The sequence below is a fragment of the Ostrea edulis genome, chromosome 3 (genome assembly GCF_947568905.1).
Source record: "Ostrea edulis chromosome 3, xbOstEdul1.1, whole genome shotgun sequence".
Taxonomy (NCBI): Eukaryota; Metazoa; Mollusca; class Bivalvia; order Ostreida; family Ostreidae; genus Ostrea; species Ostrea edulis.
Genome location: NC_079166.1, coordinates 96576995 through 96603521, shown reverse-complemented (window position 1 = coordinate 96603521; position 26527 = coordinate 96576995). Strand labels below are relative to the sequence as shown.

The 26527-nt window shown below is 36.3% G+C and overlaps 3 protein-coding genes across 5 annotated transcripts in view; 1 reads left to right on the top strand and 2 right to left on the bottom strand.

Moving 5' to 3' along the window:
- Positions 1-2448, top strand: part of LOC125672979 (uncharacterized) — a 61433-nt gene extending 58985 nt beyond the window's left edge. For both annotated transcript variants that reach the window (XM_056159603.1, XM_056159602.1), the window contains exon 18: positions 1996-2448. In XM_056159603.1, coding sequence (XP_056015578.1) covers positions 1996-2141 — 146 coding nt within the window. In that variant the 3' untranslated portion in view covers positions 2142-2448. The remainder of the gene's footprint in view (positions 1-1995) is intronic.
- Positions 2449-4113: 1665 nt separating this feature from the next.
- Positions 4114-6589, bottom strand: LOC130053695 (uncharacterized). The gene is made up of 2 exons (XM_056161106.1): positions 6584-6589; positions 4114-4845 (listed from the first exon to the last, which is right to left on the bottom strand). Exons 1-2 carry the CDS (start codon positions 6587-6589, stop codon positions 4114-4116), a joined length of 738 nt encoding a protein of 245 aa, XP_056017081.1.
- Positions 6590-6860: 271 nt separating this feature from the next.
- Positions 6861-23177, bottom strand: LOC125672978 (mucin-2-like). Of its 2 annotated transcripts, XM_048909196.2 has the most exons (13): positions 23067-23177; positions 21352-21468; positions 18470-18543; positions 18018-18089; positions 15889-16012; positions 13718-13791; positions 13453-13524; positions 10300-10423; positions 9951-10076; positions 9252-9340; positions 8999-9055; positions 7547-7886; positions 6861-7063 (listed from the first exon to the last, which is right to left on the bottom strand). In XM_048909196.2, the coding sequence occupies exons 1-13, from the start codon at positions 23101-23103 to the stop codon at positions 6915-6917; spliced, it is 1455 nt and encodes a 484-aa protein (XP_048765153.2). In that variant the 5' UTR covers positions 23104-23177; the 3' UTR covers positions 6861-6914. The 2 variants fall into 2 exon arrangements, with proteins under 2 accessions (XP_048765153.2, XP_048765156.2); XM_048909199.2 differs by lacking the exons at positions 18018-18089; positions 18470-18543; positions 21352-21468; positions 23067-23177 and adding an exon at positions 16111-16357.
- Between the last annotated feature and the right edge of the window lie 3350 nt (positions 23178-26527).

Genomic DNA, 26527 nt, shown 5'->3' with positions numbered 1-26527 from the left:
CAGACATCAAACTTGTTACACTGGTACGTCTTCAGGAGAAGATGACCCCCAATGATTTTGAGGTCACATGAGCAAAGGTCAAGGGTCAAACTGGACATGGGAATATACTGTCCATTCAATATCTTGAGAACCCTTTGCCTGACAGACATCAAACTTGTTACACTGGTACGTCTTCAGGAGAAGATGACCCCAATGATTTTGAGGTCACATGAGCAAAGGTCAAGGGTCAAACTGGACATGGGAATATACTGTCCATTCAATATCTTGAGAAGCCTTTGCTTGACAGACATCAAACTTGGTACACTGGTACATCTTCAGGAGAAGATGATCCCTATTGATTTTGAGGTCACATGTTTAAAGATCAAGGGTCAACCTGGACATTGGAATATACTGTCTGCTCAATATCTTCAGAACCCTTTGCTTGACAGACATCAAACTTTAAATAGTACACTGGTGTATATTCAGGAGAAGATGACTCCTATTGATTTTGAGGTCACATGGTCAAAGGCCAAGGGTCAAACTGGACATAGTAATACACTGTCCACTCACTATCTTGATAACCCTTTTAATTGACAGACATCAAACATAGTACACTGGTACATCTTCAGGTGAGGATGACCCATATTGATTTTGAGGTCAAAAGTCAATAGTTGAACTGGACATAGTAATATATTGTCTCCTATATTTTAAGAATTATTTGCTTGATTGACACGTACCAAACTTGGTACACTGGTACAGCATAAGGAGTAGATGACCCATATTGAATTTTAGGTCACATGGTCAATTCACTCTTGACATAGGAAGATATTGTCTGCTCAATATTTTGAATTGATGATAATACTATCAATTAAATGAGGTGTGTGTATAACCCTTTTCAATTTTGCACCATGGGGGCATATGTGTTTTACAAACATCTCTTGTTTCTTTTAGCTCTTACAAGTCTAATGTTATTTAGGATTTCCAAAATTCCGGCTTGAGCATCACTGAAGAGACATTATTTGTCGAAATGCGCATCTGGTGCATCAAAATTGGCACCGTATAAGTTTTACATTACAGGAAATTAATCACTATTTCTTATCTTCTCTTTTTCATTCATTTACAGTTACTTTATCCGAGTTAGTAGTCAAATCATTAGGTAATTGGAACGTGTCTATTTAAGACATAATATTCTTTGAAATCCTTTTCCGAATGAACATGATAAGGAAGTCACCACAGCCAGGGTTTGGTGTTGGGAAAAGTCTACTTTTTAAGAAAACATTTTCAGATCCTTTGTCCAAGACGGTCCACAAGTTTTGAATTTTTCAAATTTTGCATAGGAATAAATAGAGGAAAAAAAGAATTTTTAAAATCTCTTCAAATATCTGAAAGTTTTCATTTCCGTGAATGAAATTTATTAGTATTCTTAAGACGCAAATTTTAAGACGCAATGTGTGTTTCAAAGATTTGGAAAATTCATTTTCCTGATCCAGCACATAGAAACTATATGTAAGTTTGCGCTTTACAAATGAATAAAATAATGATAATAATAATTTTCCCGAAAAATAGAAAATTTCAATGTACCTAATGACATTTATGGACAAGAACCAGAGCAGAATCACAATCGACGTTTTTAATTTTACACAGAAACATGAAGGAAAACATGTTTATATGGAAAACTTATTAAAACATATCTTGTTAGAAGGTCTTACAGACCGCTATCATTATGTAAAATGTTAGTTTCACATTAGATTATATGTAAGAGAAATTCTGGAAATAAATATGTAAAGATAACAACATTAGGTAACAAACTGTCAAATTCGTACATGTATTCAAGTATTCTCATTTAGTATAGATTCAAATTTAGTATAGATTCAAGTTTGTTCAGATATGTATCATATATTTCAGCTAAAATTCATGATGTCACTTTTCTCGGATAAAAACAACTCTAATCTATGATTGTTTAATTAATCGGTATAAAAAGTTTTAAACATTGCTTGTTGTATTTCTAACTTGCAGGATATGACAGAGTGGTCACTTGTTTTCACTGTGGTCGCAAGAAGGAATGGGACAATTTGCAATGTGACATCATTGAGGAACATAAAACCTTAAATCCAAATTGCAAATATCTCGAACATATACAAAACATTATCCTATTGAAATAGCCGGAATCTGTTCACCATCGGATGCACACAACTGATCTTGTCTTCTACTCAGCATCCACGTGATCAGCTGTAGGTATCAGACGATGGAATATGTTAGGAAAGGCTTAAGTACATGTAGTATGTATGGAGGATATAAGTGATGTTTCAAATCAGTACTAATGCCATGAAGTGGACTTGTGTGTACAGGGAATCAATTGAGTGAGAGTTCGACTGGAGGTATTACATATTTGCTGAAATATTCGCGCTTCTTGCATACATTCTTCTGTGATAAAAGATGAATAAGAAAATAAAATGTTTTTTATGTCGCTCACGAATGTGTGACTTCTATATTCTTGCAAATGCTGTCTGACATGTTTCATACCAATTGTTAAGCCGTTCTTGGTGCATTGATTTTGACTATGGATTACTCCGTTTACCCGGTCAACATATAAGATTCACGGCGGATATGACATGTGAACAGGGTATTATTACTTCTCCTTGGTACCACCTCTGGTGTGTCCAGGGATCCGTGTTTGCCCAACTATCTATATCTACTGCTTATAGGAGTTATGAGATTGATCACTGTTCGTTATCCTCACCTAGCATGTATGGATAACGCATGCATGGACTCTGATTCTGATCAAACAACATTGAAATTCTTGATAACATTTCCATTATATGTTTTGCTATGTTTGTTCATTGTTATACGATCCATCTAACTACGTCGAATATAAAGAACAGTGAAAGTAAGGGACAGTGGTCAATCTCATAACTCCTAGAAACAACATAAAATTGAGAGTTGGGCAAACACGGACCCCTGGACTCACCAGAGGTGGGATCAATTGCCTAAGAGGAGTAAGCATCCACTGTCGACCGGTCACACCCGCCGTGAACCTTATATCCTGATCAGGTATTATTCTCACGAAGTAGCAAATAAATCATAGTTCTACAAACCATTAAAGTAATTATGAAATGAAATTTATAATTCTTTATTTGATGTACGTATCAAACAAAAAATTGGACGGAAAACTTCATTACTGCACGTAACAAGAGAACAAGTGGTGATATATGCTTTATTACATTCGATGAGATGTTGAACACTGGATGTGTCGTAGGAACGGTTGAAATGCGACTCGGCTCCATTCCAATATCAAGGATATGCTCAACACCTCTTCATCTAAATTGCCCTTGTTGACTGAGCCCCATATAACGCAGTTCAATTTCATTAATATCTCCCAGATCAAAAGTTGCTGCTTGCTCCGTTATGTTATCGAACTCGTAAAGCAGACGATGCATAACGGAAACTCGCTTTTACAATCTGTCTAGTTCTAAGAGTCAGTGTCCTACGTCATTAAGTTGACTAATCTACCACGTCTTCACTAGGCCTAAGTGTGTTGTTTCTTTAAATCAATTTGTATTTCATTCATATATTTGGTTGTGTTTAATTTCTGTAGCATCAAACGAATACATTTCATTTATAATGCTTGTGTGAAATTTCATGTTTCACCTATAGCGCTAAAAGTAGAAGACGCATTCTAGAGAAAAGTTGTCCCGCGTGCTTAGTACAGATGAACTCTGGACGAAATGTTTTTGACTTAGAAATCAAACGAATTTTTCATCCAATCAGCATCGTTTTGAAGTCATCACTTTAAAAGATATTAAATGAAATGCAAATCAGGGGAAAATCTGCTATTTATATAAGAGAATTCCTCACAAGATTGCCAATTTAATACAACTGAGGAAACGAAACCCGAAAGGTATGTAGGAAGAGATCTGGAGGATTTCCAAATTGTTTTTGAAAATACAGACAGGAAACAATATGGTCAACTTGTTTAACTGCATTTCTCTCGAGTCAACTTGTGAAGAACGTACTGGAACCAGTGGATATGAAATAACGTCATGGAATAATTAGAATCAAACGATCTCTTCCTGTGGCCTTCAATTCGACATTTAGGTATAACGACGACGTTTTATCTATTAACAATAATAATTGTCATCCATATGTCGTTTCGATATACTGTGGAATCAATGTTCGTGGGTAAGCACAATTTTGCTGGTCCGTGGGGACATAATTTTGCTGGTCCGTGGAGACGTAATTTTGCTGGTCCGTGGGGACGTAATTTTGCAGGTTCGTGGGGACGTAATTTTGCTGGTCCGTGGGGACGTAATTTTGCTGGTCCGTGGGGACGTAATTATACTGGTCCATGGGGACGTAGTTTTGCTGGTCCGTGGGGACGTAATTTTGCTGGTCCGTGGGGACGTAGTTTTGCTGGTCCGTGGAGACGTAATTTTGCTGGTCCGTGGGGACGTAATTTTGCAGGTTCGTGGGGACGTAATTTTGTTGGTCCGTGGGGACGTAATTTTGCTGGTCCGTGGGGACGTAGTTTTGCAGGTCCGTGGGGACGTAATTTTGCAGGTTCGTGGGGACGTAATTTTGTTGGTCCGTGGGGACGTAATTTTGCTGGTCCGTGGGGACGTAATTTTGCAGGTTCGTGGGGACGTAATTTTGTTGGTCCGTGGGGACGTAATTTTGCTGGTCCGTGGGGACGTAGTTTTGCAGATCCGTGGGGACGTAATTTTGCAGGTCCGTGGGGACGTAATTTTGCAGGTCCGTGGGAACGTAATTTTGCTGGTCTGTGGGGACGTAATTTTCCAGGTCCGTGGGGACGCAATTTTGCTGGTCCGTGGGGACGTAATTTTGCTGGTCCGTGGAGACATAATTTTGCTGGTCCGTGGGGACGTAATTTTACAGGTTCGTGGGGACGTAATTTTGTTGGTCCGTGGGGACGTAATTTTGCTGGTCCGTGGGGACGTAGTTTTGCAGGTCCGTGGGGACGTAATTTTGCGCGATACGATGTCAGTAGTAGAGATTACTCTACTTGGTTTGAAAACTGTTTGAGGGCATGTATATTCCTGTGTAAGAGTGACCCACAAAATCCACGAACATAAATCCCCCACGAACAATGAGGATTTCGCAGTATCCCTGTGAGCTCGAAATAGAAGACACCACAGAGTCGCCCACATCTGCTTCATACTTAGATATTTTATTGCAAGTACATAATAACGACAAACTCACAACTCAGTTTTGTGACAAACGGGATAATTTTAGCTTCTCCATCGTCAACTTTCCAAATTCATCTGACAAGATTCCAATATTTCCTGCTGGTGTTTATATCTCTCAACTGATTCGATACACAAGAGCTTGTTCTGTGGATGACCAATTTTTAAATTGAGACAGCAGTCTACTGCATATTGTCACTGGTCTTTTGGATATTGTCACTGTTCTGTTGGATATTATCACTGTCTGTTTGGATATTGTCACTGGTCATTTAGATATTGTTTTTGGACTTTTGGATATCGATACAGGTCTTTTAAATTATTACGCTTTGTTTTGGATATTGTCACTGGTCTTTTTTATATTGTCACTGTTCTTTTGGATATTGTCATTGTTCTTTTTGATATGTTTACTGATTTTTGGATATTGTCACTGTTCTTTTAGGATATTGTCACGGGTGCTTTGAATATTTTCACTGGTCTTTTGGATATTGTCACCGGGCGTTTGGTTATCGATACAGATCTTTTAGATATTATCACAGTTTGTTTTTACTATTGTCACTGATCTTTTGGATATTGTCATGGGTCGTTTGGATATTTATACAGGTCTTTTAGATATTTTCTCAGTTTGTTTTGGATATTGTCCCGGTAGGTAGGCGTTGGCAACCCAAAGAACCCTCACTGCTTCCTCTTTCAGGGCCAGGTATTGGTCAAATATTGTGGAAATTCACCTAGAGCTGGTGATGTTTGTACGCGAGTAAAGAATTCTCGAATTGTATCATTGATCATTATACAAATAAATCAATGAACCAGTACATATTTATTTAACATACTGCGAATTTCTTTTAATGATTTGTTTCATATTAAAGAAATATCTTTAAAAATTAGGGAAATCATTTATGTTTCGATACACACTTGTGTGTAACGATGCATGTGTTCCGTCGTCCTCTATATGAATATAGATTTGACATCCACTATTAGTAGGACATTTCATAGCAAAATAAACTGACAGAGGATGTCAAAATCCCGGATTTTATCATGGACAATCTTACTCACTGCTTGATAATGACAATTTGTTATGAAAACAAAATGCGTGTACGTTATTCTGTTAACTTGAAATAGCTAGAAGCTGAAAACAAAACAACATGTCACTGACTCAACTTGAAATTATCATCGATCAAACTTATATCAAAACAGCGCCAAAATGAGTTGAAAATAAGCCTTATTAAGCTTATGTCTTAAAGTATTGATGAAATAATTGATAACAAAAATCCGTGAAGCGTCCATAACAGACGTTTCGACCCACTTTGAAGAGTTCTAATTTTAATTTATTGGGGGGGGGGGGGATTTCGGGTATGTTTGAACGTTTCCTTACTGTGGAATATCTATTGATCCTTACACATAATTACCGACATGAACAAATTTTAATCTAAGTGTAAAAAAAAACTTCAGACAGGAAAGGTTTGGAAACAAATCCCCAGTAAATACTAATGATTTAATCAACTTCACCTAACTCAGTTTGCAATGCTGTTACGTTTTTATGTTTTGTATATTTATTCACATTTTTGTACACAAATATCTGAAAATAGAGAAATTTTTAAAATTCGTTAGTTGCATGTGCCCCTATGTGTCTTTCGTTTTATGAAATTATGTTTCACAAGTATCGGGTAATTTATGGACACATAATTACACGTATTTGTGAATTTATTCCAATAAATATACATATTTACAGTTCGAAAGTTATTTCCTTGACGGTGGTTGTTGTCCGTGTCCCGACCGGGGTAAAGTGACCCACTTTGTGGAGTGAGGGGGCGTGCCGAGTGTGGCCCAGATATGGGCGGTGGTTGTTGGTTGTTGGTGGGGTATTGTTATAAATCCGAATGTGCTTCCTGTAAGAAAATAATGATCGCGTCATAATCTTTAAGATTAGACGCAATTAGAGAAACAATATATGTTTGCTTGTATCTTTGGAAAACGCGGAAAGTAATAACCTGTAACAAAATTTGCCACAAAAGAAAGATTCCGAATGTTGTCATTTCTTTCTCCTATCAAATAAGATCATTGTATTCATCTTCAGTTGAAAAATAGCTTTGTCTACCTGATTCTTTGACTATAGAAAATAGCAATCTAATTTGAATCAGATCTTTTGACCCGCTCATATTGTATACCGCTCTATTTCTCATTCATTGTATACCGCTCTATTTCTCATTCGATTGAGATGATAAATTTAAGGTTTGGTTACAAGTCATATTGTGAGTAAAAATATAAATACTGGTGGAAGGGGGGTTACATTGAAGCAAATCAAATTCAATCTAATTAAGTTTGATATTCTTATTGGTTTATTCAAAAACATAAGGTTTTAATAAAATTACCTGTTGTGAGACTTGTCTTCTTTGTACTTGGTGTCGTCACTTCCGTTGTGGTAGGACTCGTTTTCACTGTACTTGGTGTCGTCACTTTGACTGTGGTAGGATTCGTTTTCACTGTACTTGGTGTCGTCACTTCCGTTGTGGTAGGATTCGTTTTCACTGTACTTGGTGTCGTCACTTCCGTTGTGGTAGGACTCGTTTTCGCTGTACTTGGTGTCGTCACTTCCGTTGTGGTAGGACTCGTTTTCACTGTACTTGGTGTTGTGGTGAGTGAGTCGAGCGTGTTACAGAAATCATGTTTACAGCATTTTTTATCATTGTTGATTTTGTCATCTGCACAAAGCTGAAACACATACTCAGAATCACAATAAGAAGCAAGATGCCTCATTACACAAAAGTATTATTTAATGGCTCGTTAAAACTTCTCCAAAGAAGCATGATTTCATCATCTAAATAATGATAGAAGCTTTCAATAATCTTAAATGAAAGCTAAAGATAACGAACAGTGATCAATCTCACAACTCCTATCAGCAATACAAAATAGAGTTGGCCAAATACGGCCCCCTGGACACACAGGAGTTGGTAACAAGTGCTTAGGGAGAGTAAGCATCCCATGTCAACCTCTCAAACCCGTCGTGATCCCTATATCTTGATCAGGGATATGATTTCTAACAATGTTTTGTATGTGTTTGGATTCTAATATCTCTTATTTGCATACAAAACACTTTTATTATTAAAAAAAAGAAGATAATTAGGAACTTGTAATACTCTTTCAATGGTGAAATCATGCTTCATTCGGGGTGTTTGAATAAAATGTTGATGTAATAAGCCACCTTAAGGCTGCCTTATATAATGTCACAGTCTGTTAAACGTTATTTCTACTCATAGCAGACTGAAGCCTATCTGCTTTCTATGGCATATCAAACATTGCAATATTTGATCTTTTTCATTTACATTGTATGAGAGTTGAAGATAACGAACAGTGACAATCTCATAACTCCTCCTGTTTTAAGGTCCTTGCGAGTCTGGGCTAAAATCCTGATGGAGCATCCAGTGGGCGAAGTATTTCATAAAAAAATGAAAAGGAAATGCCATAGTTTTCACTGATGTACCCCTTCAATAATTAACGTTTCGAGTGGAATCTACTTCTGGTTCACGTTGGAAAGTCTCGAATATTCACGGAACTTTATTCCATTAACATCAGTGCCTGACACACTTAAGCGAGGTATAGAACACATCGCAGAAAATTGTAAATTTCCACATTCGTGCTCGCGTATTAGTATGTATCGTGAATAGGGAACTGGATCCGCAGTATCAATGTAATTTACATCATAAAGATGATTCCGATGAATTATATACACAAAGAGTATGCAGCCTGTATGCATGTACCTGTGTCATGTATCTCCTACATCGGTTCATTTGATAATACCTCTCTAATATCGATTAGATACTCACTGTATCATTGACACAAGTCATCATTGTTATCCCGTTGAATAGGTCTGTGACACAGGACTGCAAAAACGTCAAATCAAAAGTTGATAATTTTATATCAAAGTAATCAAAGATATACATTCAATACAAATTTGAATTGTCTTCTGGGTTTCTGAAATTTGTAATTGCCACCATAGAAAATCAATGCATACATATACATTATCAATCATCTTATTATTCACACATACAACATACGATACATTACAAGCAAGCTTACCTGTGTTTTAGTTTCACACACGGAGTAGTTGCTCTTGGAACACAGATTAAAGTTTTGAGCACTCGCAACGAAACAGTTGTAGCACTTAACTGTAAACATAGATACCTAAATAAGAATGACATTAAATATCTTGAAATATTTCATAATAACCATACATTTTTAAAAAAAAAAAACTAATATAACTTTTCTTTTCATATCTAATGTGAATGACATTTTATAGACAGAGTGCAGTATCAAATGTAGGTGTTATTGACCGAAGATGCACACAAACACGCAAAACACTACATTTAGCGTTGACACCCTTTCGTTTAGATTACTACTTCCTTAAAGCCTCTTGCCCGTAGGGATCCGGGTTAGAATAGATCCTCAGTACCCCCTTGCTTGTCGTAAGAGGCGACTAAATGGGGCGGTCCTTCGGATGAGACCGCAAAACCGAGGTCCCGTGTCATAGCAGCTGTGACACGAAAAAGATCACTCCCTGCTCAATGGCCAAAGGCCCCGAGCATAGACCTAGCTTTTCCCCTTCACCGGCAGTGGTGACGTCTACATGTGAGTGAAATATTCTCGAGTGTGACGTTAAACAATATTCAATAAATCAATCTTTAAAGCCTCTAGGTTTTAAAAAAGTGAGAATTTTGAATCATCCGTCGACGAAACCATGAGGAGGACGGAAGGAATGTAATCAGATTACAATCTTACAGCAGGTGTTGCAAGTTTTTGGACAGAACACGTTGGCGAATTCTTTGTCCTGACAGCGATCTACGTGGTTGGAATGTCTCAGACCATGGCAGACATTAGCGTCCACGTCTTTACAATCTTTGGAATCTGTAAAAAAAGAAAATTCGGAGACTTACACTAGCTACCCTGACAAACGATGATCTGTGGCTCGTGTATCGTCCTAAATTCAGGAATTATGTCATCATAGGCAAATATATCAGCATTAAATGTGCATGCACAAGCACCTGGAAAACAGAATGACATATGACAAGATTTGGAAATCACTATACACAATACGCACCAGTGGTTATTCTGTGTTTATAGTACCTACTGAATGTGGGGGATCCAATTTCCTCTGGTGTGTACGAATTACAACGATCGTGATCACAGCAATCACCCATAGCAACTATAGAGCGTCTGTTTCCAAGACCATCATGACGAAACGCATCACATTGCTGAATTACAAAAAACGAAACGCATCACATTAATAATAATAATGATAATAATAATATTATTATTAGTATTATTAAGAAACGCATCACATTGCTGAATTACAAAAAACGAAACGCATCACATTAATAATAATAATAATATTATTATTAGTATTATTAAGAAACGCATCACATTGCTGAATTACAAGTAAGAAACGCATCACATTGCTGAATTACAAGTAAGAAACGCATCACATTGCTGAATTACAAAAAACGAAACGCATCACATTAATAATAATAATGATAATAATAATATTATTATTAGTATTATTATTAAGAAACGCATCACATTGCTGAATTACAAAAACGAAACGCATCACATTGCTGAATTACAAGTAAGAAACGCATCACATTGCTGAATTACAAAAAACGAAACGCATCACATTGCTGAATTACAAAAGCGAAACGCATCACATTGCTGAATTACAAAAAAAAAACAACAACGAAACGCATAACATTGCTGAATTACAAGTAAGAAACGCATCACATTGCTGAATTACAAACAAAACAAAAAAGAAAAAAAAAAGAAACGCATAACATTGCTGAATTGCAAAGATGAATGCACAGTTATACCGCGAATTTCAGACTCCCTTAAAATCAGAAAAGGAATATTCGCAAATATTTTTATCTAAATATTGTAATCATCGCGTTGTAGTATTTTTATCAGAGGAATATTTCGAATTCCGGAGGATTTGAATACAGTAGATATACATATCGAATCTGCAAACTACCGTTGTTACACATAACATTCAACGTCGTCAGTGTACTACATATTGAGTCTGTTAGCTTTAACACAGAATCTGTAAACCTCTGTTGTTATATACATGTAGAACGTTCGACGACATCGATTTTAATTTGTACAAGATACATATTAAAAGATATATATTGAATCTGGTAGCTTTAACACAGAATCTTTCAACTTTCACAGTTTATCTCTGTGACATCTAGTTTTAGAGACAATTCTAGAGATCTAAGATATGCACCGAGTCTGGAGGCTTTGAAGTTGTTAACTTTCACAGTTTGGTCCATGCAAGAGTTACAGGATCCAGGTATGACGCAGTGACCACTCTCTTATTCTACTACACCGCCAGCCTTTATACACCAATCTCTCTCTAACGTATACCACACCATAGTCATTATACATCAATCACTCTCTGATATTTGTATTTCAATATTATTGTAACTAATACTTCCACATTTTGATTAATTTTATCTCAGCTATGGTCGTGAAGTCGCTAGAGCGTTTTTGCTTCCTGGTAGATGGAGGTTGATGGTTCGAACCAGAGCCGGTCTGAAGCCAAGGTTTACCTCCCTTGTCAAATGCGAGATATTTTAAAAGAAAAAGTGTAGATAATGAACATTGATCAACCTCACAACTCCTAGAGGGAATACAAAATTAAAAGTTTGGCAAACATGGAGCCGTGGACATACCAGATTTGGGATCAGGTACATAGGAGGTATAAGCATCTCCTGTCAACCAGTCACACTCGCCGAAACCCCAACATGTATATCTTGATCAGGGAAACGGCGTAATCAATATCAGTGTGTAAAGAACGGCCACATTAGCCTGGTATACCATAACATGCAGCAAAAAGACACTACATCCGTGGCAGCTTAGGGTCTTCTAACTGCAAGGTGAGACAACGTCAGGTGTGATCTCAATGACGCGTAATTTTCCTTTAAATCAATTGATGTTTCTGTATCGCCCAAATGAAATGTGAAGATAACGAATAGTGAACAATCTCATAACTACTATGAATAATACAAAATAGAAAGTTTGGCAAACACGGACCCCTGGACACGCAATAGGTGGGATGATGTGCCTAGGAGGAGTGAGGATCCCTGTCGATCGGTCACACCCGCCGTGAGCCCTATATCTTGATCAGGTAAACGGAATTATCCGCAGTCAAAATCAGTGTGCCAAGAACGGCCTAACAATTGGCATGCAACATGAAATCATTATAGAATGTTCCTAATACGAAGGGTCTAATTTTAAATCTAAATTCAAAAATGGATATACATTTGCGATTCAATACCAATTTATTTTTCTATGTAATGCACATTCTAATTACAAAGATAAATTTGGTTTTCGTTCACCATTTACATCATTCTTCCATTGCATGGAAAAAAATTAAATTCAAACAAATTCATATGAAATCAGGCTTCGATTCGTTGAAGGAGCATTTCGTATTAATTGTTTAGATTAAAACAAGTCTTGTTGCGAAATCATTTTGTTAGCCGTGTTCAGCTTACTTAAATTTCGTGGATGCCGTACACCCCAAAAGAATATTTACTCTAGCCATGGTAAAAGAAGCTCAGTCTGATAAAATAATGTAAGGTTCGCGGTGGATGTGATCGATTGACGGGGAATACACACTCATTCTAAGTACCTGATCCCACCTTTGGTATACCCAGGGGTCCGTGTGTCCCCAAATCTCTATTTTGTATTCCTTATGACAACTATGGGATTGATCCCTGCTCCTTATATTAACCTTTTGAACAATAACCGTATTACAAATGTTTATTTGTTTCAAGTCCTTTCACGAATCTTTACTTGAATCGATACGTCAGCTGTATGTGAAGAACATATACATGGTGTTTAAGGTAGTACCAGTTAGGGTTTTTTATCGCGTCAACATATGTCTCAACACAGAATATCGGTTTAAGATCTCATTAGAAAGACCTATGAATATCTAGCGTTTTACATTCCACGCGAACGAACAAGAAAAGTTCGAACCAACGAAGTAGTCGCTCCAACCCATGAGCCACCGCGACATGTCTCTCAAAGAAGGGAAAAGGGGTCTACCAAATACGACAATCAATCCTTACCAAAATATACTATCCCACTGTTCCCATTAATGATAATAATAATAATAATCATAGCCTTTATTTATCCAGGATAACACAAATTAGCATATAGCTAGTTTCCATTTTGGTCCCATTAATAGTTGTGATAGTGTGAAACCAATGTAAAATTCAGTAGATAGACTTACGTGGCGGTCCATGCAACCAAGTCGGTAGACCATCTTGAAATTGGCATTCAGGGCCTGGGTGACGACACATAGCTAAATATAATAATGACAAATTTAGAAATTCAGTACAAAGCATTGAGGAGAGAAACGTTCTACTGGCTATTTATTATGTTCAATACTATAAAGTTTCAGTATGCATGTATTTTGGTCAACATTTGTTGCTTTCTGTAAATGTTTCTATGAGGAATGTTTAAAATCTGTAGAAGTATTGAAAGTTTTACCATACCTGGTCTGGTAGACACTGTGTTGTCGTCACACAGTTCTTGGGATTATCTGTCTCCGTGCAGGAGTAACACGTCACTGGAAATAAAATAGCACAACAAACATAGTCCGGCATTAAGGACGAGTTACTTCTCCACCAGATCACCAGACGAGATCTACCTTGGCCACGATATAATTATATAAATGTAGTTATGTATCCGAACATACACTTTCCCCCTTAAAACTACGAGACTTGAGATTTATTTCTTTTAAACTAGATTTTGAATAGGTTCGATAATTTTCCCCATTTTTGTCTCAAAACAAATTTGCCAACTACTACACTATGCGTATCATGATAAAAAAGTTGACGATAGCAAGCATCTATTAAATGAAAAAAGAGCAAACACCAAAGATGGAATCAGCTACCTGGGAGGAGTAAGCAACCCCTTTTGGCCTATCACACCCACCATGAGCCCTACATCTTGATCAGGTAAATGGGGTAATCAGTAATCTACCTTTCCGATGTTTTCACATTCAATATCATTACCAATTGAAATGATAGCCATTTCCTCATGACTGTAAACAATGTGCACTTGAACCTTTATAAATATAGTACGACTGTTTTCATGGATGGGAATATTCCAACAAAAATGAAAGTAAAATGTAACCATAAAAATGAAAGTAAAATGTAAACAGCGAAGATAACGAATAGTGATCAATCTCAGAACTCCTATAAGCAATATAAAGAGTTGGGGAAACACGGCAGGGCATGGACAACAACACGTCAAGTGAACACACTGTTCAATTCATGCTGGCATAAAGCAATTCACGTCCTCATCTACCGGTATTTTCAAAAATGGAATTTAATTCTTCATAAAGAACGGCCTAATAATTGGTACGAAACACGTCATACTGCATTTCATCTAATGACAGGTTGTATTCACAATTTGTAAATTAGATCATGAAATACGGAATTCTAACGACACGTGGTTAGAAACAATATAACGACAATATCAAGCTTGTCGTTGCAGTGTGTGGCATGCATTGAGGAAGCCATACAGATGATCGAGTCTGATGAATTGTTTTTATCTATCATATTAGCTACACTAAATAAAGATCTCACAATTTTGTCAAAACCACTACCGTCATTAACAATTTGCAGTTAGTCAATTCCAATTGGAATGTTAACTCGTGCGAGACACAGTCATGAAACAAGACAAGTATTGACTTCTGTCATCTGAAAAATATCAAGTAGTAATCTCTGTCATTTGAATCATCAATATCAAAGTTTGAAACCGTGAACGTGTTGCATTGTTGTATAGCGTGTTTACTTAGATACTAGTAATGCAATAGCAACAGATCGGTCGATAAGGTTTCCAGAATTAAGATTCCGATAAATGCATAGTATTTCGTAAATAACGCATCATAATAATTTTTCAGATGAAATTACGCAATTAAAAGTGAAATCCAAAACATATACATGTATATTGTCATTTAAGAACTAGTATACACCTGCTTGGTGGGTTTAAAGTTTTAACAAGGAAACATATCTAGATCCTTTATTCGAGCCATACAGAGGTTTTAATGTTTCCTTACACAGTTTTAAAAGAATATGGTTAGCCAATTTAATATTTTTGTATTCCTTATAGAATCCATCACTATTAGTTATATTCACCATTCATGGTTGATCATTGTTCATTATCTTCATCTTCATAGAAGCTATAAGAAGAATCACTGTTTGTTATCTTCACCTTTTCATTTGCCAAATTTGAACTTCTACTACAACTAATAACACTCTCCTATATTTGCCATTTATGAATGTTGATAGATGGAAGATCACTCCTATAAGCAATACAAAATAAAGAGTTGGACAAGACGTTTTATCTATTAACAACAATAATTTTCATTCATATGTCGATCGATATATCCCTCTGAACTCAAAATAAAAGACACCACAGAGTCGTCCACTTCTGCTTCATGAAAGCTGAAGATAACGAACAGTGATTAATCTCATAACACCCACAAGCAGCACAAAAGACCTCAGATATACCAGAGGTGGTATCAGGTGTCTAGGAAGAGTAAGCATTCCCTGTTGACCGATCTGTTGACATTACAGATACATTCAAGAGTCGTTCGTTTCGACTAATAAAGTTTTCTTAAGAAATGTTTTTCATCTATTTTTTACATTTGTCTTACGAGCTTCTCTGCTAGTTTCGTCCGGTTTACGGTGGTTACAAAGGGAAGTGTAACAACAGTCCCCGGGAAGGACCGCATTCCGCCGCCTGCCAGAAATGTTGTCGTGGACAAACAAACTGCAATTCTAAAAGAAAGGATGCATGAGAGGCGAAGATAACGAACAGTAATCAATCTCATAACTCCTATAAGCAATACAAAATAGAGAGCTGGGCAAACACAAACCTTTGCATATACTAGAGGTAGGATCAGGTGCCTAGGAGGAATAAACATCCCCTGTCGACCGGTCATAGCCGTCGTGAGTCCTATTTCTTGGTCAGATAAACGATGTAATTCGTAGTCAAAATCAGTGTGCCAAGAACGGCCTAACAATCGGTGTGAAGCACGTTAGACAGCCTTTTACCCAAAGAGAGGTTGTATTGGCAAACTAGATCGTTGTGACAACCCTAGCATTTGCGAAATGCTCACTTTAAACTAAACTGTTGAAAACCCTGTTTCATATATGATGTAAAACATAAACGCCGGTTAACGGTTTAAAAAATTGCTTTATGGGACATTTATAATTGCAGCACAGATGCCATTCGAATTTGAAATAATTTTCCAAAATGATAGAAAAATCTTGAGCCTCCTCGCATCAGAGAAAGTAATTATCCAAATCTTATCGGAATTTCCAACAGGAGAGATTGTCTCTACTTCAATGATCGCGTTACATATGCACGTGTAGATTACAGCGTATCAGTACTAATGATCTGATGATTATAATGAAGTTTTCCGCGGTAGCTATACACGTGCATTTTTTTAATGCGTCACCTGACTCGGAACATTACATCTATTGCAGATTATTACAGAGAGCGTGACTTTCCCTTGTACATCAGAGGTTAACCCTGGTCAGAGTTGATGGGGATTGTAATGATCGAGGAATAGCCTGCTATAAGATGTGTTGTTTGATTATTCTTTCCTTTGTTTTATCAGAATCACTACAGTTTTACCCTGATCGCATAAAACTAGCCCCATGTTAAATTTGACAGTTGCTAAAACACATTGCAATGACGTGTGCGTACCTTCAATTTCCCTTTTGATTTGTTATTTTATATCCCCGATGGTCTCTACAGCCAAGTAGCGAAGTACTTCGTAACTAGCTTGAAAATACTGATGTATATTTAATTGCTGTTATAAAATTTAGAAATTCATTTCAAAATTAAGGATTATCTCCCTCACGCATAGCTCTGATCCTTAGACGAATTTGACTCCACTTTTTGGCACACTGTTTTCCCCTAAAATAGTTCTCAAAGTTTATTGTTATTTCGGATTTCAAACATTTCGGTTGAGCATCACTGAAGATACATTATTTGTCGAAATCCGCATCTGGTGCAACAAAATTGGTACCGTATGCGTTTTACAGTATGAATGGTTATGTGTAGACAGAGTAATGCACCCCACACTTTGCAGTGCAAGTATCGATCAAATGTAAACGATGCATTTTCTATTGTGATATATTTTGTCAAGTATTTGTTCTTGGGAAGAGATAAATACTTACCTGTTTGAGAGAGCAAAACGTGTTTAAATTTGTTATTGAAAATTGCTGACCTATTTGTCTGTTTTAGGAAACAATATTGTTTTGTATGTTTTTAAGAATATATGAGATGCGCACCTGTTTGGAAAAATTAATTTTGTTTTGTAAATTTTTGACGATTACTGAAACGTTTACCTGTTTGCGAAAACAAACTTTGTTTCCATGCTGTTGAGAATGAGTGAAATGTACACCTGTCATGGAGCACAAACATGTTTTGTCTGCTTTGGGAATGTTTATACGACATATATACGCATGTTACTGCCCGCGTGTTGCTGTGAATGAGCACGTTAGACTTGGGGATATTAAACTTGCTTTTCTGTTGTTGTGAATGACCATGTTAAGTTTGGGAAATTGAACTTGTTTGTATGTTACTGTAAATCATCACGTTTGGTTTGGGAGAATAAACTTGTATGTTATTGTAAGTGACTACAAACATATCATTATCTTTATGTAAACCATACTTGTTTGGATGTTGTTTATGTATGACATTGTTGCTGATGTGGTGTGTAAGCCTTTGTTTAAGAAAGGAAAATGTGTATGGTAATGTAAGGTTAGCTACCTGTTTGGAAAAACAGCCCTGTCTGTAAGTAATTCTGAAGGAAGGATCTAAAGCAGCCGTGATGACGCATGCCTAGTTAAAACAAGATATCAATAAAATTAAAACTGTCAAGTGAGGTAATAAAACATATGTCAAAATATCGAATTAAACGTAAATATCAATTTTGTACGTTGGTTTGTTGTTGGGTTTTTTTTGGTTTTTTTTTTTTGCGGTCTCATTCGAAAGACCGCCCCATGTAGTCAGCTCTTGAGACAACCAATAGAGGTGCTGGGGATCTATTCTCACCAGGAAGATCGTCCCAAAAGGGACGTTAAAGAATATCCAGTCATCCATTTACAACAAAGATAAACAACGAACGAGAATCTTTATAATTATACAACACGATACTCAAACAGCTAATAGGAACTAGAATTGTTCTTTATAACGGCTAAATATAGTGTTATAACGTATACCTCTGTTGACTGACACGTGGTAGTTTTGGTGCAGGCATCAGGATGATGAGTGTTATGACAGTTGTGACAGGTCACTGGAATGTACATTGAAATGAACTCTAGCAAGTAAGTAATACAATATAATACTCGACGTATGAAGGTTGTTCGGAAAATATTAAGACCTCATATACTTTTATTTAATTTGGAGAAAAAAGAAATAGAACACAAAGACTCAAACAAGATGAAGTGGTGCTAAAATTGTAATAGGTGCGCGAAATTTTATCAGATTGACCACTGTTCGTTATCTTTATCTTTCATGTCTATAACATTAGCAAATAAAGTGTTATTTGGTCATTAAATATGTTGGTTTCTTCATTTTTATTACGTCAGTTCACAGGGTTGAATGTATAAGCTGCATATATCGACATGCTACATGACCGATCGACAGGGGATGCTTACTCCTCCTTGGCACCTGATTCCACCTCTGGTGTGTCCAGGGGTCTGTGTTTGCCCAACTATCTATTTTGTATTGCTTATAAGAGTTATGAGATTGATGACTGTTCGTTATCTTTACCTTTCATCGTACACAAACACGTTTCAAATGACGAAAATCACATCGAGAGATCAAACGGGCATACATTTGCATCTCACTTGAATTGTCAGTTAGTTTAATTTGGTTTGAACGTATTTTATGGAAATAGAATTGCAAAGGGATCGAAACTTAGCCCGCCCTCTCCTTATAATTCAGTACACTGATATCAAACATTACCATAATATCCTTCACAGTTTGACATGCATTTGTAACGTCAACGCTTCTGAAACTACGAAAGGCCTTCCAGCTCTCTTCACCATTCCGTTATTTAGCCATGCATTCCACACTTCTGAACAACTTTACACAAACGATTGAACATTTTCCTCCCCGCCTTTGTTTACTGCAGTATGTTCATTGTCTATACAGACGTCCCTCCGATGTTATACAGAGAACGCCGTTTCCCCGTACGGAGATTGATTGATTGTTTTACGTCTCATCTCGTCTCGCCGAGATGTTTCACTCATATTCATTGAGATGCGGGTATGTTAAGGCAGGTCGTGCTTCATTTATACACGTAAACTGCATAATCTTAAAAATCTGTCCTACAGAGACCGAGGGAGCTATTAACTTTTTAAAAAACTATTTTGGTTGTTTACATGATAATAGTTTGTATCATAACAACATGACAAACATGGTCTTCCGTAGGACGTCATTGCACGACTGTTATAGATATATCACGGATATACCTTAATAGAAATTGGAGAAGTGGCATTTAAATATGCTATTATGTAATTTAAATATTGGTCTGACTGGTGATAATGAAGGTAAAACACCCATAATGTATCAGAATTAGAATATAATACTGCCACTTTCAGTAAGAAATAATTATTAAACATTTAAACACGGAACTATCAAGCCCATGTTTTACGTTTTGCACTGCTGCTATGTAGTTTTCTTTAAAAGTTTTCTTAACAGACGATTTTATCAGTAATTTCCGTGTACATTACTTTAGACCTTTCACATTGTGTATAGACATTCTCTAAAAATAGTAGTGTTTAACTTTTGCAGTTTTATTTCAGTGTATGACAGAGGAAAATCGGACCGACATGCTGAATGGAATGTTTTCCCCGTTAAACAAAAGTGTCAATGAATAAAATCAGCATACCTTCATAATATCAATAAATTCTTAGTGTTTAACATATATATCCCATATAACCCATGTCATATATTTCAAATACTCCACATTTTGTCGATATTTACACGGTACACTTGAACAAAGTCTTTACATATGTCAAGGTCACTCGATGTATAATTATGACGTCATCAGTATACTTTCATGTTGATCAGACAGAAATTACAGGACAGCAGTATAACATTTCGAATTTCTTTGGATCTTAGTAGCTGCTTGGTTTATTTTATGCATAGATAAAACTTACATTACAATAAAATCGGGATTTGATATACATGTATACTTAATGATATACTTATTTCAATTATGACGTCACATTCTCCTGCGTATTTTATCCCAGTAAAGATTTTCATAACCTGTCTTAACGTACCCGCGGACGTCATCAGCTGTAGGTGAAGTACCATAAATTTAGACATTTGATTCCTGCTCGGGTCATAGCGGTGAGGATTCTTTAACGTGTTAACGCCTGCCGCGACACGGGACCTCTGTTTTGTAAGGTCATGTCATAAAGGTTCACGATTTTCACTTCTACATGCCGAGCGTTTGACGAAAGGGAATCACTACGTATTTTAACGCCTTAAGCTTGACGCCCGAACTCATTACCTCACGACTATCTAATGAGCACGCTACTAATGAGTTACCGTGACCGGTGCACCCTTACGTCGGAGTGCAGTTTTGCGTTGGGATTTGATTCAGTTTTAGATGTGGAGCAAAGTGTAGAATTTTTCCACAGAATAAAATTGCCTAACGATTCTTTAACTTATACATAATTGTAATACATAAATGTACATAATTATGAAATTCAAAAATTATGAATAAGTTTAAGAATCGTTCAGCCAATTTCATTTACTAAGCTATAGCTCATAGAAAACACACCCTCAAGGTTTTCCTTTACTATTGATCTAACGCCCTGCAACGCATACCCCATTCACCAACATTCATATCTTTAATAATGTTCACGAAAATTGGAATGAAAACCATGAATTTTTTTCCTTTAATATCATTAATCATACACTGCCATATAAATATGCCAATTTTCATCAAACTTCGTCTTCTGATAGATGATTTACGGTGAGTATCGTAATGATTTCCCAACAACCCTTATACAGATACGAGATTAAAAATCTCTACTGAATTGTTCTAAATTGCATACGTACCAATATCATATAAAATTGAACTTACACTGATGATTTCTGCAGCTGTCCGGACAATACTTGGAGTAGTGGAAATCTTCACAGATCCCTGGAATCTCACGAACAAGGACCGGGCACTTGTTATACTCCGCTCCGAGGGTTATACCTGTAAATAATTGTGAAACATTACCTCTCTCGCAGACTAAACATTTAAGATTTATTTAGAAGACCATTCATGAATTATGAGGACTACACCCTAGCCACCGCCTGAATGAGAGAATTACAAACTATGTACCACCGGAGCGGTAGGACCGCACCCTATCTATCATCCGGACGGTAGCACCGCGCCCTGCCTATAGTCCGGACATTAAGACATTGCCCTATTTATCTTCTGGTGAGTAGGAACCCATCGTATGTATTGCAAGATGGGTGGGAATTCGTCCTATGTATTACTTTAACAGTAGAACACATGAAGTCATACAAGCTACAGAGTACGTTAAATCGTGTCTATTGTTAACTGCACGTAGAACTCCACCTCAAATTCTCTTATCTAAACAATTTCAATAAGGACTTCTGGAACGTTGGATAGAAAATAAGTGTATTTGAAAACATTTTATAAAAAGGTCATCAATGAATTATGAATCAATTGTTGTCATTAAGTTAACTGGATTAGATTGTTTTAATTCCTATAACACATCTATTTCGAGGTCACGCTTGTTTATATGTATATATAACGGCAGATTAGAAATAACCCAATATTTCATCATCAGCACAAAATGTAATGTCATACAGCTCATTTATCATCGCCAAAGTGTTGTTATTCATCATAAATGATATAATTTGCATTACTTTCACACTCGGTAGTCACCTACCTGAATATATGGTTAATGACACGTTGTTAACGTCATACTCCACGTGCACTGCGTGGGAAAACGAGACAAACATTTTTAGCGCACTATCAATGCGCAAACAGTTAGGCAAAGACATAACTTTTGCCAAGGAGTTTATGATATTAAGGACGTATAACAAAGGACTGACATGGTGAATGATGTGGACTACATTCGAAAGACCATTAAAATATGTTCAGTGAAGTTTAGTTGATTTCCATAAAAAGTGTATGTTCAATTTTTTTCATGCATGCTATTTGTAGAGCTATTCCTGTAATTGTAAGATGCTATTTGTAGAACTATTCCTGTAATTGTAAGATATGGTGTAATATATGTTAAACTTTGAAGTCTTTGATAAAACATTTCCATAACTATAGAAACAACTTCGCGAATATTATTTTTATTCTTAATACGTGGATCTCCTTTACAGATACATAATCATTTGTTCGTTCATGTTTCTGAAATAAACGCAAGCATTTTTAATTGCACTTACCAGTAAATTGACAGAGACAAACAATTACATATATAAAACAAAAATCAACAGCAGACAATATGTTTAATTTCTGACGTCATATTGCCAGAAATGACTTGAAATTGGCGATTAAAATATCTAATGCTTTGCCACATAAGTAAAATGAAAGGCATAAATATTTGGGTCAAAATTCGGACGAAACCCACGTGAGGAATTCTATGATCTTTGTTTTCTTTGCGGGATACACCGGGACCCGGTCCACGTAAGGAACTCTACAATATGTTATTTGTTTTCTTTGCAGGATACACCGGGGCCTGGTCCACGTAACACTAATATAAACACAGTAGCCTAGTTTATATATTATTCCGCATAGTCCATATAAAGTTTGTATGCAGGTAAACTTACCTAAATACAAGAAAATGATTAACACTACGCACACCATATCTATATATTTAGTCCTCAGCTATCGTAAACATGGGTCACGGAGTCTTCTTATCTGATTCTTATCTGATTTTCACAGTACAAATAGTGACATTCATTCATGGTCTACTATCTTTATCGTCGTTATTATTGTTCGTGGAATAGAAGTGAATAGGGGGTATACCGCTTCTTCCTTCTATCCATTTAACCCCACTCCAGACATATTTATCTTTTTCCTTCCCTCCTTTTCATTCCCTTTTTATCCCTCTTCCCTCCCTTTCTTTCCTCCTCTTCATTCCCTTTTTACCCCTCTTCCCTCTCTTCTTCCCTCCTATTCGTTCCCTTTTCTTTCTCATTCCTTTCTACCTATCTTGGCTCATTAATCATTCGTGTCACCCCTATCAACCTCCATTAGTTTCAAACGTGTAAATATTTACGTGAACTTTCCATTCTTGATTTTTTTTTCAGTCGAAAATATTTTCTAAAGTTGTTTAAGAAAAATATGTTTGTTTCATCAAGGACCCAATTTTAAATTCACTTTAGATAATCGGGGTTTTGAATTTGATTCTTGATTATGGTACTGAGGCTAACCTTTTAACTTGTTTAACATGCAGTATTGTCACTATTCCTTTCCCGAGCATCCACCATGAAAGTTGAAAGACACGAATGGTTTGGATATGACTTTGAAAACGAACCCCATGTCGCTGTAGGTATTGATACGAAAAAGGGCCTTTTCTACAATGGCCCTGATATCAATACATAGATCAAAATTCCTTGCACGTATTAGGTCTTTATGTCGACATGTCAGATCTTATCTCGACTTTTGATTTACTCACGTGCTTAAAGATTCAACTTAAAAATAACTCCATGCTATGGGATTGTCTTGTTAGATTATCAAGTCAACTTACCAAATGATTGTGTTCATTTGTGAAATAGTATAAACCTTTTAAAAAGCAACAGTAAAAATACATGCATGCCAAAATGTGCCTTATTTATGACAAATGTCATGACTTCAGTTTCTCCATCGTCAAGTTCCCATCGTTAGTTGCAATATTTCATTATCACAAACATATGGTGTTGATGTCTTTCAACAGATTAGATACACAAGAGCTTGTTCTGTGTATGATCAGTTTTTAAATCAAGGCAGGCTTCTAACGAATACATTAATGTTACACGGGTTTTGACAACAGTCAGCATTTCGCAAATTGTATGCTCTTTATTACGATCTAATCTACCAAAGCTACACTTTATTGGGTAAAATGTTAGACCGTTCTTTAGACACGGATTTTGACTGCGGATTACCCTGATGATCACGAAATATGACTAACGAGGGATGTAACCGATGGATATGGGATGCTTACTCCTCCTAAGCACCTAATCCCACCTCTGTTGTGTCCAGGGGTTCGTGTTTGCCCAACTCTCTATTTTGTTATTGTTATAATATTGATGAAGTTGATGACTGTTCGTTATCTTCACCTTTCATTTCATTTATGAAATTCTATGGTTGTTATAACGATTTAGTTCGTCAATACAACAATAGGTCAATTTCTGTCTCACGTGTTTCATACCAATTGTTAGGCCGTTTTTGATACATTGATTTCGACTAAGGATTACTCTGCTTACCTGGTCAGGATATACGGCGGATGTGACCTGTCGACAGGGAATGCTTACCCCTCCTAGGCACCTGCTCCTACCTCTGGTATGTCCAGAGACCCGTGGTTCCTCAATTCTGAATTTTGTATTCCTTATAGGAGTTATGAGATTGATCACTGTTCGTTATCTTCACCTTTTATCCACTTAACAACCTGATCTGACAAATCGACATAGTGATCTGACAAGTACGGAAGCGTTGAAGTATCTTACCTTGTTCAGTAAACATCAACATACCGGTATGAAGAAGTCGATATGCAAATATGTCGCTGATTTTAATAATTAAACGACATTTTTATTGCCGTAAGTTTTCATTTCTGCTTACATATTTTTCTTGTCTTGGTTATATAGAAATCAATGATTGTGGTCCTGATTATTACATGACTTCCGAAAGATGATTAAAAAAAGAAAGAAAACAAAAACAATAAAACGGTATATAGTTTCGCCTATTCTTAATTACCTCCGGTTCTCCAGGTTCCTAATTCCAAATTGAAATTGCTTCACAAAGTCATACATTACTTTCAATTGAGCAAATTGACCAAAATATGTCGTGTTCATGTTGTACAGTAAATATGTCGATATTTTAGTAATCAACCTATGGTTCAAATCGAAAAATGAAGTAAACAAAGCCGAGTTCGTTCAGGGGGTACTCTACATCGTCAACATGACTGAATTCCTTCTAAAAACATGAATGAAAATATAAATGATCAGCAATATTTCTCTATTCATTTCAAAATCCATCGCCTGGCTGAGTAGCTCAGTAGGTAAGCACGTCGACTGCTGAACTGTATATCGCGGGTTCTAGTCCAGCAGGGTTTTAATTTTTTTTTTCAGATTCCTTTCTACTAAAACTGCAGTTTTTGACTAAATAAAATAAATATGAAAGTTTTCAATTTCAAACTATATTGTTGTATCTATTCTCCACTTTTCATCCATATCAAATTTCTCTGGTGTAGCATACCTCCTTAAGTCGTTTTTGAGCAAACACTTGATATCTTGTCGTCATCTAGTCATCTTACAATAAGCAAGATAACCCCCATTTTAGTGGTCAGTTGCTTTTTTAATTTTTCACACATATTGAGACGTGACCATTTGTAGGTAATTGCGACAAATTTAGACTTATGCTTAGTGCTCAGGGCCTTTGCAGTGTGGATTCTTTAAACTTCTAAGGTTTGACGCGATCATGGTACAAATGGGGTTCGAACTCCCGACCTCCTGGTATTTTTATTTGTCACTCCATACTCCATATATGTGACTAGTCAATATATGTAGTTCTCTAATTCTCTTCTATACATTGTAAAGATGTCTGCGCATGTATGGAGTGACAAATTGATATAAACCAGAAATACTGAAGATATTTTCATGATTTGATAACATCATCTGCACGTAATAATTGAATTGATGCGATCATTAAATCAACTCTTGCTCTCATCAATTGAATTGATTTGCGCATCAATTCAACTATTGTTCGCACAACTTGAATTAAAGTGCGCATCAATGTCATTGGTGGGAGCAATTATTGATTTGATGCTCGCAATGATTAAATTGATGCACGCACCAAATCAGTTATTGCTCTCATCAATTCAATACTCGCAAAGATCAATAATTTCATTATTGCACTCAATAATTGAAACTGAAACTGAAACTGCTTTTATTTGATTTAACGCCTAAACATACACAATGTATTCAATGGCGTTGTACATGTATGATATAATAAGCTTTAAAAGAATAAACAATATATCATATACATGCAAACACACTCTACATATACTAAACTAAAAACATGTACATTAAAA

Bases quoted from the DNA above. Each gene is read 5' to 3' on its own strand.
- LOC125672978 (XM_048909196.2), bottom strand. From the start codon at position 23,103: ATGGTGTGCGTAGTGTTAATCATTTTCTTGTATTTAG. The intron at 13,525-13,717 runs GTATGGTAAAAC...TATTATATTTAG, and splicing joins CACAGTGTCTACCAGACCAG to CTATGTGTCGTCACCCAGGC. The intron at 10,424-13,452 runs GTAAGTCTATCT...TTTGTAATTCAG, and splicing joins TTGGTTGCATGGACCGCCAC to CAATGTGATGCGTTTCGTCA.